Source organism: Apodemus sylvaticus, chromosome 2, assembly GCF_947179515.1.
Source record: "Apodemus sylvaticus chromosome 2, mApoSyl1.1, whole genome shotgun sequence".
Taxonomy (NCBI): Eukaryota; Metazoa; Chordata; class Mammalia; order Rodentia; family Muridae; genus Apodemus; species Apodemus sylvaticus.
The window spans coordinates 26,801,334-26,821,139 of NC_067473.1; the positions used below are offsets into that span (position 1 = coordinate 26,801,334).

General features: G+C 41.6%; 1 protein-coding gene across 1 annotated transcript; it reads left to right on the plus strand.

Moving 5' to 3' along the window:
* The first annotated feature begins 12,081 nt into the window (after nt 1-12,081).
* LOC127677825 (disks large homolog 5-like) lies at nt 12,082-18,893 on the plus strand. The gene is made up of 5 exons (XM_052172813.1): nt 12,082-12,136; nt 15,610-15,769; nt 17,074-17,217; nt 17,847-18,030; nt 18,750-18,893. Exons 1-5 carry the CDS (start codon nt 12,082-12,084, stop codon nt 18,891-18,893), a joined length of 687 nt encoding a protein of 228 aa, XP_052028773.1.
* Nucleotides 18,894-19,806: the final 913 nt, after the last annotated feature.

A 19,806-nucleotide genomic window follows, 5' to 3' on the forward strand; every position in this document is an offset into this window, starting at 1 on the left:
GGTTAGGTACATTATCTCTAAATGAACACAGGCCTGGCAGACCTCTAGTGTATGTGTGCTGGGGGCCTCATATCAGCTGGTTATGCTGCCTGTTTAGTGGGCAAGTGTTTGAGAGATCCTGGAGGTCCAGATTCATTGAAACTGCTGGTCCTCCTCCTGAAAATCAAGGATTTCACTGTCTGGTGGATGGTTTTGTCCCTGGGAGCTCTGGGAGTACTGGGTGGCTCATATTGTTGCTCCTCCAATGCTTCTGCAAACCCCTTTGGCTCCTTGGATCCTTTCTATAGATCCACCATTTGGGACCCTGTTCTTAGTTCAGTGGCTTGCTGAGAGTGTCCCCCTTTGTATTTGGCATGTACTAGCAGAGCCTCACAGGTGACAGCTATATCCTATATCTGGCTCCTGTCAGCAAGTACTTGTGGGCATCAATAATAGGGTTTTGTAACTATATGTGGGATGGTTCACTAGGTTGAGTAGTCTCTGGATAGTCTTTCCCACAGTCTCTGCTCCACATTTTGTCACTGTATCTCCATCTGTGGATATTTTGGTCCCCATATAAGGAGACCAGAGTATCCATACTTTGTTCTTCATTCTTCTTGAGCATCGTTTGATATGTGAATTATGTCTTGGGCACTCCTGGGAACCAAGACAGAAAACCACTGTGCTGTCCATACAATGAGGTGCTTTTGCAAACAGAAAGTAATCTTAATTATCTTAATCGATGATGGAATTTTTATGACATAAAATTTTCCTTGTCCAACTATTTCCCTCTAGTCCAAGTTGCAGCAACCACATGATGATTGGTCCCAGAGACAATGGGTGCATTCTTCACAGCATTTCAAGTCACATGACACATTACATCCGAACAGTATTACTTATCATGAGGTCAAATCACTGACAAAATATAGCAGACATGTGCATTCCATCCCCAGTCACGCCAACAGGAGTTCTTAGGAGCTTCAGCTGCATTCAGCAGCAGGAGTGGAATGGGCCCATGGTCCCTTCTTCGTAGCACTAACCACATAGATGTCCAAATGTCAGCTCAGGGATACTTCATCCTGACATGTTTCCAAATTTTTAATATCTAAGAAGTGTTCATGAAAATAATCCCATGACTTGGATCAATTTCATAGCAGTAGGAGGTTGGTCTGGTGCTGCTTGTTATCAAATGATAAAGTTTATACCTAAAGATCTGGTTGCCCCATGAGGAGATTCTCACATACACCAAGGGATGCTGTGTAACCTCGCTTCACAAGTTAATTGGCAAATAAAAGACTAAAGCCTGGGATTGGGAAATAGATAGAGGTAGGTGGGTTTTTAGTTATCTGACTTTGGGCTACAAGTGTAAACAGGAGAGAGAGAAGAGGGGAGACCAAAGGAGGAGGGAGCCACCATGAGAGGAGATGGACCATGAGCACTTGGTCAGGAGAAACATCAAGTAACAAGGGACATAGGACTGCGATGTAAGTCAGAATAGCTCAAAAACCTGCCCTATCTTGGCTGACACTGTGTAAATAAAAGAGTAAAAGAGTGGAGTCTGGACTCACTTGAAATAAGAACTAAGTATCTATTGACAGGAGAGTGAGTAGAGTTCACATACTCAAAAATCATAAAACATATGCCTGTCTGAAATAATAGCTTAGCAGTTAAGAATATTTGCTGTTCTTCCAGAAGACCTCAGTTCAGTTCCCAGCACCCACATGGCTGCCTCACAACGAAATCCACTCTGAGGAGCCTGAAACCCTCCTCTGAACTCCATGTACAATCTGCACACATGTGGCAAATGCACACAGGGAAACACACAGATACACACACAGAGATACACACACACACACACACACACACACACACACACACACACGAGCTAAAAGCGATCCACCAGAGATGCATGTAGCAACAAGGATATCAAACCCAACAGTAACACAATGCTAAATATCCTGTTTGCTAAAGCAGAAAATTTATTGGGATATAGCTTCTAACAAGAGAATGCAGAATAATTTTTTAAAACAGGCATGGATTTAACATGGCATGCATGATGATGACATCTCCAAAGAGCAAGAGATACTGTGAATGCCAAGGGCTCGCTGGCCTGCCAGTCTAGCCAAATTCAGAGACTACAGATCCAAAGGGAGACCCTGTGTCAAAAGGGAAATTGCGGGTAATAGAGGGAACCCAACATGGACTCTACCTTCATGTGTGTGTGCACACATGCATATAACACAGAAACAGAAGCCAAACAAATTCTTTCCTGAAACAATTGATAAAAGGGAAATTGGTACTGGATAATAGAGACCAGAGGCAGGGGCAGTCATTGTAAAAACAGGGGAAAAAAATGTCAGCACAGTAGGAAGCAATGAATCAAAGTTAGAGAGGACAAGTCTATGTCGCCTGTTTCAGAAAAATGTCAGGAAAAAAAGGAAGCTTATGAGAAGGTGGAGCAACCCAACATTTAAACTTGCTGTGCTAGATTGAAATTTACACGCTCACACACATATAAAAAGAAAAATAGTAAGTTCATCAAGTGCCCACAGAAATGTGACAAAAGCTCACTTCAAAAGGAATTTTTAATAAATTACAAAGCGATTTATCACTGGGATCACATTCTGTCACCAAGATGAAATTCAATTAGTAAACAAAAAATGAAAGGATACTGTCTAGGCACTAGCATCTGTCTGAGAGTCTCTCATTGGCTCTCGTTGGTAACCTCTGATTGGCTCCTAAAACAAGAAGAATGGACTCTTCCCCCTTCCAGGGCTGCTTAACTGTTTACAGAGCCTGGGATCAGAGCTGAGGTTCAGCTCTGACTAAACTGGTGGCAGTGACCCCAAGTGGCCACTAGATGGAAATGACACTTCATATTTATCTTCATTTGCCAGCAACATAGGGTGTCCATAGATCCATACACAGCATAAAGTCTAGCTTTTCAAATTTAATTCTGGGCCCTTCAGGGTTTGTCTCAAATAGCTAATAATTGGACAATAATATTATTTATGGTCAATCATTTATTGTCCCAAAAACATAATATTTCGCGTTTCTTATTTTGCTAAAGCTCTCTGGATCCTTTAAGAGATAACTTTTTTTTTTTTTTTTGCTGTATGCTAAATTGTTAGGGAAAAAATGAAGCATTCTAAGTTGTCTCTAATTTGAATATGCAATAAACTGTCTCTGTTCATCAACACAAGCATATAAATTCATGAAATGAGTCTTAAAAAAATCTATCCTGTGTATTTTCTTTTTTTTTAAGTTTTTTTATTCGATATAATTTATTTACATTTCAAATGATTTCCCCTTTTCTAGCCCCCCCACTCCCCGAAAGTCCCGTAAGCCCCCTTCTCTTCCCCTGTCCTCCCATCCACCCCTTCCCACTTCCCCGTTCTGGTTTTGCTGAATACTGTTTCACTGAGTCTTTCCAGAACCAGGGGCCACTCCTCCTTTCTTCTTGTACCTCACTTGATGTGTGGATTATGTTTTGGGTATTCCAGTTTTCTAGGTTAATATCCACTTATTAGTGAGTGCATACCATGATTCACCTTTTGAGTCTGGGTTACCTCACTGAGTATGATATTCTCTAGCTCCATCCATTTGCCTAAGATTTTCATGAATTCATTGTTTCTAATGGCTGAATAGTACTCCATTGTGTAGATATACCACATTTTTTCATCCACTCTTCTGTTGAGGGATACCTGGGTTCTTTCCAGCATCTGGCAATTATAAATAGGGCTGCTATGAACATAGTAGAACATGTATCCGTATTACCTGGTGGGGAATCTTCTGGGTATATGCCCAGGAGTGGTATAGCAGGATCTTCTGGAAGTGAGGTGCCCAGTTTTCAGAGGAACCGCCAGACTGATTTCCAGAGTGGTTGTACCAATTTGCAACCCCACCAGCAGTGGAGGAGTGTTCCTCTTTCTCCACACCCTCTCCAACACCTGCTGTCTCCTGAATTTTTAATCTTAGCCATTCTGACTGGTGTAAGATGAAATCTTAGGGTTGTTTTGATTTGCATTTCCCTAATGACTAATGAAGTTGAGCATTTTTTAAGATGCTTCTCCGCCATCTGAAGTTCTTCAGGTGAGAATTCTTTGTTTAACTCTGTACCCCATTTTTTAATAGGGTTGTTTGGTTTTCTGGAGTCTAACTTCTTGAGTTCTTTATATATATTGGATATTAGCCCTCTATCTGATGTAGGATTGGTGAAGATCTTTTCCCAATTTGTTGGTTGCCGATTTGTCCTCTTGATGGTGTCCTTTGCCTTACAGAAACTTTGTAATTTTATAAGGTCCCATTTGTCAATTCTTGCTCTTAGAGCATACGCTATTGGTGTTCTGTTCAGAAACTTTCTCCCTGTACCGATGTCCTCAAGGGTCTTCCCCAGTTTCTTTTCTATTAGCTTCAGAGTGTCTGGCTTTATGTGGACGTCCTTGATCCATTTGGATTTGAGCTTAGTACAAGGAGACAAGGATGGATCAATTCGCATTCTTCTGCATGCTGACCTCCAGTTGAACCAGCACCATTTGTTGAAAAGGCTATCTTTTTTCCATTGGGTGTTTTCAGCCTCTTTGTCGAGGATCAAGTGGCCATAGGTGTGTGGGTTCATTTCTGGATCTTCAATCCTGTTCCATTGATCCTCCTGTCTGTCACTGTACCAATACCATGCAGTTTTTAACACTATTGCTCTGTAGTATTGCTTGAGGTCAGGGATACTGATTCCCCCAGATTTTCTTTTGTTGCTGAGAATAGTTTTAGCTATCCTGGGTTTTTTGTTGTTCCAGATGAATTTGATAATTGCTCTTTCTAACTCTGTGAAGAATTGAGTTGGGATTTTGATGGGTATTGCATTGAATCTGTATAGTGCTTTAGGCAAAATGGCCATTTTAACTATATTGATTCTACCGATCCATGAGCATGGGAGGTTTTCCCATTTTTTGAGGTCTTCTTCCATTTCCTTCTTCAGAGTCTTGAAGTTCTTGTCATACAGATCTTTCACATGTTTGGTAAGAGTCACCCCAAGATACTTTATACTGTTTGAGGCTATTGTGAATGGGGTCATTTCCCTAATTTCTTTCTCAGCCTGCTTATCCTTTGAGTATAGGAAGGCCACTGATTTGCTTGAGTTGATTTTATAACCTGCCACTTTGCTGAAGTTGTTTATCAGCTGTAGGAGCTCTCTAGTGGAGTTCTTTGGGTCACTTAGGTAGACTATCATGTCGTCTGCAAATAATGATAGTTTGACTTCTTCCTTTCCAATTTGTATCCCTTTGACCTCCTTATGTTGTCGAATTGCCCGAGCTAGTACCTCAAGTACAATATTGAAAAGATAAGGAGAAAGGGGGCAGCCTTGTCTGGTCCCTGATTTCAGTGGGATTGCTTCAAGTTTCTCTCCATTTAGTTTGATGCTGGCTACCGGTTTGCTGTATATTGCTTTTACTATGTTTAGGTATGGGCCTTGAATTCCTGTTCTCTCCAAGACTTTAAGCATGAAGGGATGCTGAATTTTGTCAAATGCTTTTTCAGCATCCAATGAAATGACCATGTGGTTTTGTTCTTTGAGTTTGTTTATGTAGTGGATTGTATTGATGGATTTCCGTATATTGAACCAACCCTGCATTCCCGGGATAAAGCCTACTTGATCATGGTGGATGATCGTTTTGATGTGTTCTTGGATTCGGTTGGCAAGAATTTTATTGAGTATTTTTGCATCGATGTTCATAAGGGAAATTGGTCTGAAGTTCTCTTTCTTTGTTGGATCTTTGTGTGGCTTTGGTATCAGCATAATTGTGGCTTCGTAGAAGGAATTGGGTAGTGTTCCTTCTGTTTCTATTTTGTGGAATAGTTTGAAGAGTATTGGTGTTAACTCTTCTTTGAAGGTCTGGTAGAATTCTGCACTGAAGCCATCTGGTCCTGTGCTTTTTTTGGTTGGAAGACTTTCTATGACTCCTTCTATTTCTTTAGGCATTATGGGACTGTTTAGATGGTCTAGTTGGTCCTGATTTAATTTTGGTATTTGGTATCTGTCAAGGAAATTGTCCATTTCCTCCAGATTCTCCAGTTGTGTTGAGTACAGGCTCTTGTAGTAGGATCTGATGATTTTTTGGATTTCCTCAGTTTCCGTTGTTATATCTCCCTTTTCATTTCTAAGTTTGTTAGTTTGGATACTTTCTCTGTGCCCTTTGATCAGTCTGGCTAAGGGTTTATCTATCTTGTTGATTTTCTCAAAGAACCAGCTCCTGGTTTTGTTGATTTTTTGTATGGTTCTCTTTGTTTCTACTTGATTGATTTCGGCCCTGAGTTTGATGATTTCCTGCCTTCTACTCCTCCTGGGCGAAAGAGCTTCTAAGTTGTCTCTAATTTGAATATGCAATAAACTGTCTCTGTTCATCAACACAAGCATATAAATTCATGAAATGAGTCTTAAAAAAATCTATCCTGTGTATTTTCATTCAGTTAAAAGAAAAAGAAAAACAGAAACAAAAACAGACAAATAGAAAGCAACTCTATTTTTAAAGATTCTATGCGAGGAAACCATCAGTCATGAACTTGCTCCCGTTCCAAATCCCCCTGGTGAAGTGTAATCCCATTTCCTTTAGGAGAGGCTTCCAGGGAGAATGAAGGCCATCTGCAGATGTGGACTGTAACACCCTGGCATCCTGGGGTGTGCATCTGAGGCTCCCAGTCAGAGAGGTGCAAGTCATCTCAGGTAAACCAATAGAATAGCTCCAGTGCTGTCAGAGAAAGAAACTCTCAGATAAAAGCCTGAATCACAAAGGTGAGCACTCATGCCTGTACATGCTGGTGTTCACATGCAAGTACATAGACATATGTACATACATTCATACATACATACATACATACATACATACATACATACATACAAAGAGATCCAACCTTGAAGTTCAAAGATAGAACCTTAAGATAAAGAGATAAAGGTACTGAAAAGAGCTAACAGCGGATGTTCTGGAATCTACTACTCTGTCTTTCTAAATAAATACTAACAAACATTAAGGGAGGCAGGATGCAGAAGTCAAGGCCTGGACCAGACAGTTCCTTGCACCCAGGCCTATGGTGCACTTTCAAGATTAGGACTGTGATTGTGCAGGCCTTTCCTGCTGTCCCCTCCCTCCTCTCTCTCTTCTCCTCACCACTTCTCCACTCCCTCCCTATCCCTAAGCAACATTCCCAGACCTTCCCGCCTTCCTTTTTCCTGCTTCCTTCCATCATTTTCTTCTTTATTTTCTTCTTTCCTTTTATTTTTCATTTTTTTTAAAACATCACAACCACTCCTTCCTCAGAAAAAAAGATCAAGCAATACTGGTCTATCAAGGTGAAAAGTTAAAACCTTCTGCTGCCTCTGGCTAGGCAGTGACCATGGGCACCAAAATGGTTGTTTCCTGTGTCTCTCTTGGGGCATTTCCATGCATCCTCAGAGATAATGGAAGGACAGGAGCAGAGAAGGAAAGAGAAGAGAGTAGTGTCCACATGCCTGGGGCAGTTCTACATGCTCTGCCCCGCAGTCTGTCTCTCACACTAAAGAATGGAGTGCAATGTTTTAACCTTTGCACTATGTGAGACCAGCATCCCAGGGACTGAATGTGTTTTCACCTAGCTGCTCTTTGTACTTCATGAACACAGACATGATCCCATGTGTGTAATCCCAGGAACAGGATTGCCAAGAGTTTGGGGCTAACCTTGACTACACAGAGATACTTCCTCAAAAAATAAAAAGCAAGCAAACATTCCCAAGAGATATTTGGGGAGGGTCTATATGATTGGTTGAACATTTTCCCCTCAGAGCTGTTTAAACTGTCCCACTGTGAACTCAGGACAACCTCGCATGGACTCCAGTTAACAGAAAGTCACATGACACATGGCCAGCAGGCAAGGCCAGCACAATCACAATCTCATTTTGATGATTACACTAATCAAGGGAGGAATGTCAGGTAAAAGAATTCAGTGACTTGGGAAGTTCAAGGTGTTTTCTCTGTGGGCTGAGGTTTAGAGATTTCTGGTTGGAATGGTCCATACCTTAGAGTTCTGAGTGGGCTCCATGTCACACAGGAAACAATGTAGCCTTCCCTGGGCACTGACATATTCAGTGTGCTCTGGAAAGCTTTATCAGCAAACCTTCTGCAGGTTGTCTCTCCCCTTACCATAGTGAGGTCTTTGCCCACTTCTCACATGCCATGAGTCTTCTGCTAAATGGATTCCAAGCCAGGCTGTCCTGAGTCTCAAGGACAATCTACAATCATTTCTACAATCATCTGATTAGCCTTTGTATGGTGATATCGCATGAGGTAGGAACCATACCTCATACACATTTTACTTCTTTTTTCCAAAGTACTTGCCTATGTATACACGGGTATTTCAAAGTAAAAGATCTGCCTCAAGTGTTGCTCCTCAGGTACCAGACACATTACTTTGATTCTTTGTTTTGTTACTTCAGAGGGCATCTTTTCCTGTCCTTTGCTAGCTGATTAGGCTAGGCTGCCTGGCAAGTAAATCACAGGGATGCACCTGTCTCTGCCTCCCAACTCTGGGATTTCAGGCTCATGGTACCATTCCTCACTTCTTTATAAGGGTTCTGAGAACTAAAGTTCTCCTGCTGGCCCAGCAAACACTTTACCAACTAAATGAGCCAGGATGGTGTGGTTTACAATCTACATGATAAATAATCCCTAAAAACCTCCCATATCATTTATAGAAATGAGAGAAAACAGATTTGTTTTCATTTTTGTGAGTATTGAACTAATGAAGGGAAGGAATGCCAAATGACAATTTCAGTGGCATGGGGAGTTGGAGGTGTTTATTCTGTAGGCTGGAGAATCCTGGATGGAATGGTCCATACCTTGGAGATCTGGGTGAATGTCATGCCAGGGAAAAAATGTAGCCTGCCCTGGGAGTGAGGTAGAGAGTTACCATATTCAGTGTGCATTGTGATCAGCACACCTTCTACTGGGCTACTGACCTTTATAAGTACACAGTCATGACACCACCTGACAGGCATGACAAGAAGACAGACAATGGCCAAGAAGGAGACACTCACAGAGAAGAAAATGCACTCATTCAAGGGATTTACTTGTCAGGGATGTCATGTCTTATGTCCAATTCCAGGATGCATTTGGGTAGTTTTTAAGCCATGCATATTTAACAATAAATGTAATGAATGGCTATTATCAAATCGGGTATAAACATATCCCTAAGAATCAATGGCTGCTTAGTTGCAGAGCCTGACAGAGTACAAACCTGTTCTTTGCTATGAAGTTTTAAATCAACTTTTACAAGATTTAGATCATTAAAATTGGTTAGAATATCATGAGACTGATTGCAAAGGCTGAACAGACTCTGGAGATAACAGAATCACACAGGGGTCTGCAGTCAGGAGACAAATGCACCCGGGTCCTGGGTTCCTCCCAAAGTGGTCGGAAAACCATTGGCCTTTCAAAAGGGGTGCCAACCTCACAGTACCTAACAACCTTTGGGTGTTGTTGTTGCTGCTGCTGTTCTTGTTGTTGTATTGGGGAAAGAGGGTACTTCTCCAGAGGAACAGTGGTTAAAGGAAGGTAATACCATTTTAACTGTAACCAGATCCACTATGATTATGGATCTAGGTAAGGAGAAGGAATAATCATAGGGTGTGTTGTAAGTCCAACTAAAGCATGTTTCTAGTATTGGTCATCCTAGTAATCTTTTCCACTGGTTCCTTCTGAGTAGCATATGTATGTTTCTCTAAATCACAAGGATCCTTACAAAGTCTACAACAGTTTATGCTAGTGAATATGGTAGTACTAATTAGGCAATTTCATAAAAGTCAAGAACTTTAATTCTAGACAGGTTGCCATCAATGTTCAAGTTAATGGGTATGTAATTGAACTTCCCTGCTTCAGACTAAGCACCTCCACTGGGCTATATCCTGGCATGTTTGTAGATTAGGATGACAATGTAGGCAATCATCTGGTACATCAGACAAACACTTTCTTGTGAGTGCTTAAGCCTGTATGATTGAAATAACAGTTGCTGGCACTTCATGAGAAGCACTGGAGAACACGAAACATGTTGACATACATAGTCACCTTCAAATAAAAGGGGGTCTGTGTGATTATCCTAGGATATTTTACATCGTCACATTCATAAACCTACCATTCATGCATGCATTCATGTATGGATCCTCTTTCTTGTCCTTCTTAGAAATTGGAACAAAATATCCAGAGGAAGAGATACAGAGACAAAGTGTGGAGCAGAAACTGGGGGAAAGACAATCCCGAGACTGGCCCACCAAGGCATCCATTCCATATACAGTTACAAAACCAGACACTATTGTGGATTCCAAAAAGTGCTTGCTGACAGGAGCCTGATATACCTTTCACGTGGGAGACTCTGCTACTGCACGACAAATACAGAGGAGAGGACACTCTCAGCCAACCATTGAACTGAGCTCAGGGTCCTCAATGGAGGAGCTAGAGAAAGGATCCTAGGACCTGAATGGTCTGCAGCACCATAGGAGGAACTATAATTTTAACCACCCAGTACCCCCAGAGCTTCCAACGACTAAACCATCAACCTAAGTGTACACATGGAAGAACCCATGGCTCCAGATGCATATGCAGCAGAGGACTGCCTTGCTGGACATGAAACGGAGAAGAGGTCCTTGGTCCTGAGAATGTTCCATGCTCCAGTATATGGGAATGCCTGGACAGGGAAACTGGAGTGGGTGGATTGGTGAGCAGGTGAAGGGAGATGGGTTAGGGGATTTTCAGGGGGAAAGCAGGAAAGGGGGAAACATTTGAAATGTAAATAAAGAATACGTCTAATAAAACAAATTAAAAAAAATCAATCTGGTGGTTTCTAATAAAATTGGAAATGGTTTTTCCTTAAGACACAAATATATCACTACTGGCCATATAGCAAAAAAAAAAATGTTCCTGCATATAAAAAGTACATATATTCCACTAAGTTTATAGAAACCTTATTGATAATAGTCAGAAGCTTGGAAGAACCCAGATGTCCTTCTACAGAAGAATGGATAGAGAAAATATGGTTACAGAATGGAATACTACTAAATAATTAAAAACAATGACTTCTTAAAATTTTCAGGCAAATGAATGGAACTAGAAAATATCATCTGAGTGAGGTAACACAGACAGAACGAACATACATGGTGCATGTTTACTGATAAGGGGATATTTGTCCTAAAGTTCACAATGTGCATGATACAACATGCAGACGTCATAGAGCTTTTAAGGAAGAGAGACAGAGGATATGGGTGTTTCAGGCCTGCATTGAGGGGCAGACAGGAAGATCAGGATGATCATGGGAAGTGGAGGTAGAGGAGACCTGGGAGGGATAGAGGAGGGGGAGGAAATAAGGGGGCAGTGTTAGGTTCTGGAGAAGATAGAAGAGAGGTACAGAGGGTCTGGAAAAGGAACAAAGCAAAGTAAGAGCAGATACAGCAAATAGAGCAGAGACTGAAGGAAGGGCCATCCAGGGACTTCCCTATGTTAGAATCCATCAAGTCTGCAGACACAAAACCGGACACTGTTGGTGTAGTCAAGAGGTGCTTCCGCCCAGGAACCACTTCAGAAGGTTCTTAGGGAAATCCTTCCAAAAACTGACCCTTGGAGCCACACATCAGACTGAGATCAGGGAACCTGGTGGGGGAGCTTGGGGAAAACCTAGAGGAGCAGATGGGGATTGCAACCCCATTGGAAGAACATCATATGCTTCCAGGATCACCTAGTGCTCCCAGTGACTAGACCACAAACCCAGGAACGTAAAGGGAGAGATCTATAGCTCCAGGTACATTGCAGCAGATGATGGCCTTGCCTGACAGCAATGGGTGAGTAGGCCCTTCATCCTGTGAGGGTTTGATGCCCCAGTGTGGTGGGATGCAGAAGCTGAAAGGCAGGAGAAGGTGGGTGGGTGGGGAAGTGGCCTCATACAAGCAACGGGGAAAGGAAAGGGCAGATGTGGTTTGAGGGGATGTTGAAGAGATATCCAGGAAGTAGAATATCACTTGAGACATAATTGATGGAATGATTAATGAATAAATTTAAAACAATACACATGTGCAAGGCATTAATTTTAACAATGAAGACTCCAGAGCCAGATGATGGAGTAAAAATCTGCCAGGTCAGAGAGTCAGGTAAAGCCCTCAACTGACCTTCCTACTCCTCTGATCTCCAAGAAAGAGAGCATTTTTTATCCAAGAGGGCCTTGATTCAACCCATCTTAGACATAATAGTGCATATTGACCTTGAATTTGATGGGTCCATGGTGAAGCACATAGATGTGGAATTTTGTAAGAATAAAATCCTGACAACATAAAGAACATAAGATGGGACAATGGTCAGCATAACCGTGATCTGAATCAAGATTTTTTCTTTTGTTTTACTTTTTTTTTTTTTTTACGGGGAGCCATATCACAGCAACAGTAGGAAATAGATGACTAGCAAGATCTGGGACCTGAGGAAGTATATCAGGACAAATCTGGAACAGAGGTACATGAACTCTGCCCTGGATTGAACTCAGAAATGTGAGGTGGGAGAAAGATGTACCACTATGTTCACATTGTGACTGCTTGATTTAATCTTGGGACAAGGAAGTGTAGTATTTCTGATGGCTTCTGTCTAGCCCATTGAAAGGTTCACTAGGCTGTAGCCTCAGCACTTGATACCTCATGATGGGACAACAGCACTCAGGATATCTAGAGATTGTCATTGGCACAGTGTCATGGTGGCAGCATTGGGAATTACTCAGTTATTCAGAAGGTGATACCCATTCTCATTTACTAATATGAACCCAGGTAAAGAGAGAACAAGGTCTGTAGAACAGAAAGATCATTTGTACTTCTCTGTTTTCCCAGCAAGAAATACTTGTAAAGAGAGAATGGTAAGTACTTTATAATAGACAAAATTTGGTAGGTAAGGCCTTGGATGTAGGGTGAGTTTCATTGTTGCTTTCTAAAACAGGGTCTCAAATATTCCATGTTGTCTTCTACCTGGCTGCCCAGGTAAACATTCACCTCAGATAATCCTGTTTCCACTTTCCTATTACTAGGCTTACAAATGGGGTTCATAGGAATGTTAGGACAGCACTACTCAGTGACAGAGACCTGGGTTTTCTAAAGCTGAGCTGTGTACCCCCCAATGTAGTTACAGCCAGTTTGTTCTATGTCTGCTCCCTAGTTCAGCTTGTTGCTGTAATGTTCTTGCCAATCACTGGCACAGAAAATTAACTTGTCTTAGAGCAAGGTCATGTTGATAACATACTCTTATGTTCTTTATGACATTTGTTAATCTAACAATGTTCCATAAAGCATTACATAGGACCCATCAAATTAACGGCCAGTGTACACTGTTATATCTAAAATGGCCTAATCAGAACTGAGTATTAGACATTCTCGGCAAATTCATATGAGCTACTTGTACTTTTTCTTTGTTTGTTTGTAATGTTTTGGGGGATTTTTGCTTTATAAATTGAGAAAGATAGATGTCTGGGGCCTTCCAAAATCTGAGCTATGGTTCAATTCAATCAGTATAAGGATATGCATTCATTAAACCATCCATGTTGCATGGATATGTGTTTATCTTGGTTTGGGGGCCCAAAAACAAGATGTTAGGCCCTTGCTCTCTTCACTTCCCTATATCTATTTCATTTTCATAAACCCTTAACTCTGTTGACTATATTATTTTTTTTTCTGACAAAAAAATCTCATTTTATAGATTATAGAGGTCTGTAAGCAATCCTCTTTGGTTATTTTGATGCAGAGACGAGAGCCTCACACTCAGCCTAAGGATCTTTACATTGGTGGCTCCAATATTTTACGTTCCTCTGCCAACAGATCTCAAGACTTTTGCCCCCACCACAATGACTACAACTCTATCTCTCCTAAGGCATCTTGGGAAAACTTTCAAATGCTAAGCACAAGACTTCATGAGTATAACTTCTAACACACACTCACATTGCAACCTCCCTTGAAGGCTCTGCCTGGATGTGATTTCCTTCAACTGTACCTGATAAGACAGGAGAAATTTCTGGCTTCATATTCAAACTGGTATGAAATCTCAGTAGATTGCATTGTCTGACTGAGGGAAATTTGAGGTAGGAAGAGACATTACTGAGAAGTGTTTGAAAAAGAAACACTCAGATACACAGAGATGACTTACGTGTTGCCAATCAAGCCTAGAGCAAACCCTGTCTTTAGAAAGTAGATGTGCTCAATGGCTATGTCCCAGGAGAGTCTCTAAGAAAGCACACCTTAGCTTCCTGTCAGGATGGGGAGAATATTAGCAAGAAGCCAATGCTGTAACCCATGACATCAGCATTCTATTCTTGAACATTCTATTGTTTCTTGGAGAGTTCTTGTCATTAGCTGTGATCTTACCAGTGTTGTAGCAACAGCAGAAGCTCTGAAGTTTCTCAGTTTGCAGAGGATACTTCAATGAACATGTTTGCCAAACTCTGCAAACATTTTGGGAGAGCCAAAGCGGATGGGAGAGAGACTAGTGAGAGGAGGAAGGAAGTTGGCCTTTCATCTGAGAGTAATGAAAGACTAAAAATGTGGTTTTGGAGAATGTGGATTAAATACTGTGAATGGAAGTTGGACCTCCTTGCAGAGTGACTAACCTGGCCTTTCTAGCAAAGGGGCAAAGGAATTAGAGCTTCTTGGAAACAAAAGAATTTCCATGATCGTCACTACTCTTGAACATCAAGGATGTCAGAACATTATTTTCTCCATCCCTTAAAGCAGGAGATGGCAAGGCCAAAGCTTTAATGCTGAGAACTCCAAGTCTTTACTTTCTCTGGGTATTCTGGTTATTACATGGGGACAGAATGAGACCATCAGGAGTCACAAAGGGACTTACCTATGCCAAATTAGAGCAGGGCATCACTGCTTTCACTCCCATGGATTTTTTTTAGCTTCAACTTTTATCTGAAAGTAGTACCAGGGAGCGAGTTGTGCTCCTGGGAATGACCTTAAGATCCCAGAACTCCTCTGACCTCCACTCCCTGACAGAGTTCCCACTGTAGCTATTTTTATCACTAGTTGTGGGTGGTAGGCATTTCTGTACTGTATTCAAAGACCAGTCATTGTTGATACACTCAGACAGATACTAGATCTTCTGGCCACCTCTGAGGTGTTTGGAGTTTCAGTAGAGGAAATTAATCAGTGTGTTGGCCATGTTCTCCTCCTGCATCAACTTTTAAGCCTATGTCCTGGGACTAGAGTAACAGGGCTGGAGATTTGAGCATATCCAAGCACTGAAGTAAATGTGGATAGTGAATTTATCATCTGACATGTGAAACCACAGGATAGAGTGCTCTCAAACCAAGATGTACCCTTAACAGTTGTCAATAAGCCAACAGAAGTCATGTCTCTGGTCATCATAAACATGTGTAGGGAGACAGAGTACACACATGTCTGCTTACATCTCCTGGTCTCTGTATGGTGATGGGAGAGCTGAGATCCACTGAGGAGGCATCTCAAGCCTGGACCATACTCTGTGTGTTGTCACTGGGTTCTAGGCATGTTGTCTTCTTCTGGGACTCAGTGTCATCTGTATACACCGTGTGCATTCCCACCATGTAAGTTCACTTGTGTTATTCTCCCTACAGAAGCTGGCATACACACATCATCCCCCAAAACTGTCTTAAGCAAGAAGCAGGCCAAGAAGGAAGAGGAGATGCTGACCAGAGAGCTGCAGCTCATTACCCAAGAGAGAAATGAGCTGAGAGATCGCCTGATGTATGTCACGGAGGGAGCCATGAACAAGAGGTATGCATCCCTCCAAATTCTGTGGTGTTTTCTGGGATCATCAATGTCATGCTAATCTTTTTAAGGTGGTTCATCCTAGAAAGATATATCTTCATAATATCCCTGTACCCAATCTCTTGTGTCTAAATACATCTTAGAAGAGAGAGAGAACCTAAAGCTTGGTCGGGACTGAGAAGGGAAATGGACCCTTCTGATCCCTTCAATTGAAAAGAGGGAGTTGTCTTAGTGGAGAATTCAGGGATAGAGGCTGTAGAGAGTGAGTTCCCAGAGTGTACTTGCAAAGACCTTGACAGGAGGTGGCTTTATGAGGTTCTAGGACCTGAGAGTTTGTGGTGAGGTTTTGTACATGCCTGGCTTTGAGTGAGTTAAGGAAGCTCCTGGATGCAACTGGAGGGCCCTTGTCCCACATTGTTCATCTCAGTGCTTGATTAGACACCTGAGGTTCATGCCTGTTCCTATTTTTCTGTGTGTCTTATACTCTGAGACAGTAATGTCACATGCATTTCTTCTGCATCTCATTGAGCTCTCTATGCTTCTGTCTCTGACTCACGTTCTCTCTCATTCTTTGACTCTGTCTTTTTTTCTAATTTGCATGTGTATACTCAAGACTGTGTATGTGTTTCTGTGTGCACATATGCACTTGTGTGTGGACATGATTGTGTTTTGCCCTGTGCATGAATTTTTTTCTTTTTTATATTTCTCTCCACTCTTTGAAATTCAGGGATATGTGAAATCCAGTGCACTCTGAGACATTAATGATGCATGGATTTCTACTGGTTCTTATTTTGATCTCTATTTCTGTCTCTGTTTCTCATTCTCTGGCTCTGCATCCCTTTCTCCTTCTTTCTGTGTGCCAGTCTGTTAGTCTGTGTTTATGTACATGTACATATATGTACTTATGGGCCATTATAAAGCACTGGTGATGTATGGACTAATCTCAAGAATTATGATAACTGTCTACCTCCGAAGTATTGGTTATTTAGGATTTAGAATCCTGTTGTCAAACAGGGAAAATATAATCACAAGTACTACTTGGTAAAGACCTGCGGCCTAGGTAACTAAGAACACAAGGCACTAGACTGCCCTTCCATCACCTCTGAGTGAACACATGGAGCCCAGGCACCCTCCATCTGTATGCCTAGCTTCTGCTGTCCTTGGAACAGGATAAAAGGTTCCAAAGATGAAGATTCCAGCATGTTGAATGCAGAAATTGACCTGCCTGGCCTGGGGTAGTACAAAACCCAGTCTGAGTTCATGTGTTCCTAAAAGCACGTGTTCATAGAGTTCTTTCTTCCTGGGGACAGGCCCTACTATAGGCCAAATCCATTCTATGAAAAACTGAAGTTAAAAAAGAAGGAGATCATGTCATTTCTGCACAACTTAGAGATGGAGAACATTGAGGCCCGACAGAAATTCGAGGAGCACAAGAAGGAGATCAACTTCTATCAGTAAGTACTGTTCAGGGAGTCCACCAGGTATGGAATGTATGTTTCTGCCTTCCTTGATTCTGGACTGGAGAGTCTGCAGGACTGGTTCTGTCTGTTCTGCTTTTTAGTAATCAGTGTGCATTGGGACTTTTGGAATCAGTTTTCAAAATCTCTAAGAGACTCCTTACTCCATTACTCCTACAGGCATTGTCCAGGCATCCACAGGAGCCTCTCAATAGAAGAGTGATACAGATTATGAGAGATTTATTATACATTACTAGGTCTGTGGGGCTCAGGCATGGTTTTACAGAGCAAAATGTCATGTAACACAAGAAGAGAATGTCCTCCTCTTGATTCTACTGACCTATGTTGAGGGTATTTGCAAACTACAAAGTGATATTGCTGAAATGTATTGGGCTGTCATGGATAGTTGGAGATCCCTCTTTCTCTTGCAGGGTCATGGGCAAGTATTGGTGTTTTGTCTGCAGCAATCATTCTTTTCTTCTTTCAACTTACTGTTTGCACTTTGTGCAGCTTTCATGGAAATATTAGGTCTTCATGGGAACCTGTATCCTGGTTGGGTTAATGGGACCTGAATGTAGGAAAGGGAGGAGGTACCTGCTGAATCCTACCATGAAGATTGTTTCCAGGAACCTGCACAGCCGGCTCCTGATACAGAAAGACCTTATGAATAAGAGGTTGGCCGAACTGAAGCAGGAGAACAAGGAAGTACATGCTGATTGGACCATCATTCAGCAATACCTGATTGACTTGAACCTGAATGATAAATTCGAAAAGGAGAAGGCCAGAATTCTCCAGGACCAACAACATCAGGTAAGTTTAAGCAGCTCAGCTTGGCTATTACTGACTGAGAACATTTGCTCACTGCATCTGTTTTTGCTTTCACCCAGCATTTTCTAATCCACACCCCCAAGTAGTCACCTACCTCATGGAATGTAGTTGTTCACTGCTCAGTCTATGCACAAGTATTCTGAGATGTTAGTCCCTTGTGAGAAACTGAAGTATTGGCAAGTATACCTTGCTACTCCTCTTTAATCTGAAGACTAGGAAGTATGAAATATCAATAACATACCAGTTTCCTTCATGTGGTCATGATAAGTGGGATGCTTTACAGAGCTTTGAGCAAGTTAGTTCTAGGGCCTGTGACAGAGGTCATTAAAGGGTCATGTGACTTCCAAAATGGTAGCATCTTTCAGGGTTAAAATGCAAATGAAAATACATAACATTTGCCTCTCATTGTCATTTATCTGAGTGCCATGTGCCATTTTCCTTATTTCCTGCAACCCAATGAGGTCTCTTCCAATTCCCATTTCTTGTTATGCACTGATAGAAATCTGAGTAGCAGCTTGTCAGCCCATGTATTTGGTAAATGTTACTGGATATTTTGCTCTGCCTGAACTTATAAAACCAATGGCATCAGTTAAAAGGTCAATGATAACATTCCTGTTGAGTTGGTGGAAGGCAGCAGCCTGAGAGCTGACATTTAGGTCCTGACCAAGCCTCTTGTCTTAATAACAGCCTTCCTGTCCTAGGTCTCCAAAACTGTAGCAAAAGCTGAAATTTCCACATCTCTGGAAGAGGGCCTACTGCAGAATGAGTTGCCAACTCAGGAGACCCCTGCTGAGCTCCATCCTCAACAGCCACAAAATTCCTTGGAGGAATCTTCTTCTACATAATTCAATTCCTCAGGGTGAATAGGCCCTAACTACCTAGCCAGTGACCCAGCCAATTCATAAATTATTCCCTTTCCTGTACTGACAACACCCCTTGAGAGAGAACTAAGGTGACAGAGAACTTTACTTTATACAGTAATTGTCATTTAAAACCTGTTTTCTTTAAAATGTATTTCTGAGGAATAAACATTTATTTGTGACTGGTGACTCTTGAGACAATCTTATTCAGGTGTTCTGTCCTCTTCAATAGACCTACATCTCACAGCCTGAGATCAATCTCTGTAATCTCCAGGCAGCCTGGACTACAGAGTAAATGCAAACCCAACTAGGGTATGCAAGGCAATGTCTTTGTGTATGGATAATATCGTTTCCCCCATTGATACACAGTTTACGATGTAATTACTGCCATAATGGATCCATGCTATCATGTATTCTCCTATTCCTAAAATATAGCACTTTAAAACACACATTCCTTATTGACGCTGTGGATCTGTTACTGTATAATATACTCTCATTGATCTACAGCTTCTGGGGAAATAACCACATACACAAAAGTATGTACAAGGAATCAGGAATCCCAGAGTTATGTGCCTCAGCTTTTGTTGTTGCAAGACAGCATCAGTATTAAACACAGAAGAGAGATAATCATTCAGGAAAATAGCTTATAATAGGTGTTATTGTCATTGACCATGCATTTTCTGTTTTTTTTTCCTTTGGTGGCTGTTTAGATTCATATTTATTATTAATGACAATTGTGTGTTTGCGTGTGACCTGCCTGTATGCAGTTGCCTCAGAAGTCAGAAGAAGGAATAACTTCCCTTGTTGTAGATTTTGCCTTACCCCTACCCCAGCAGCCATTTTAGCAGGAATTCCAGACCTCAGTGGTTGCCACATTCTCCCACACATAGGGTGGAGT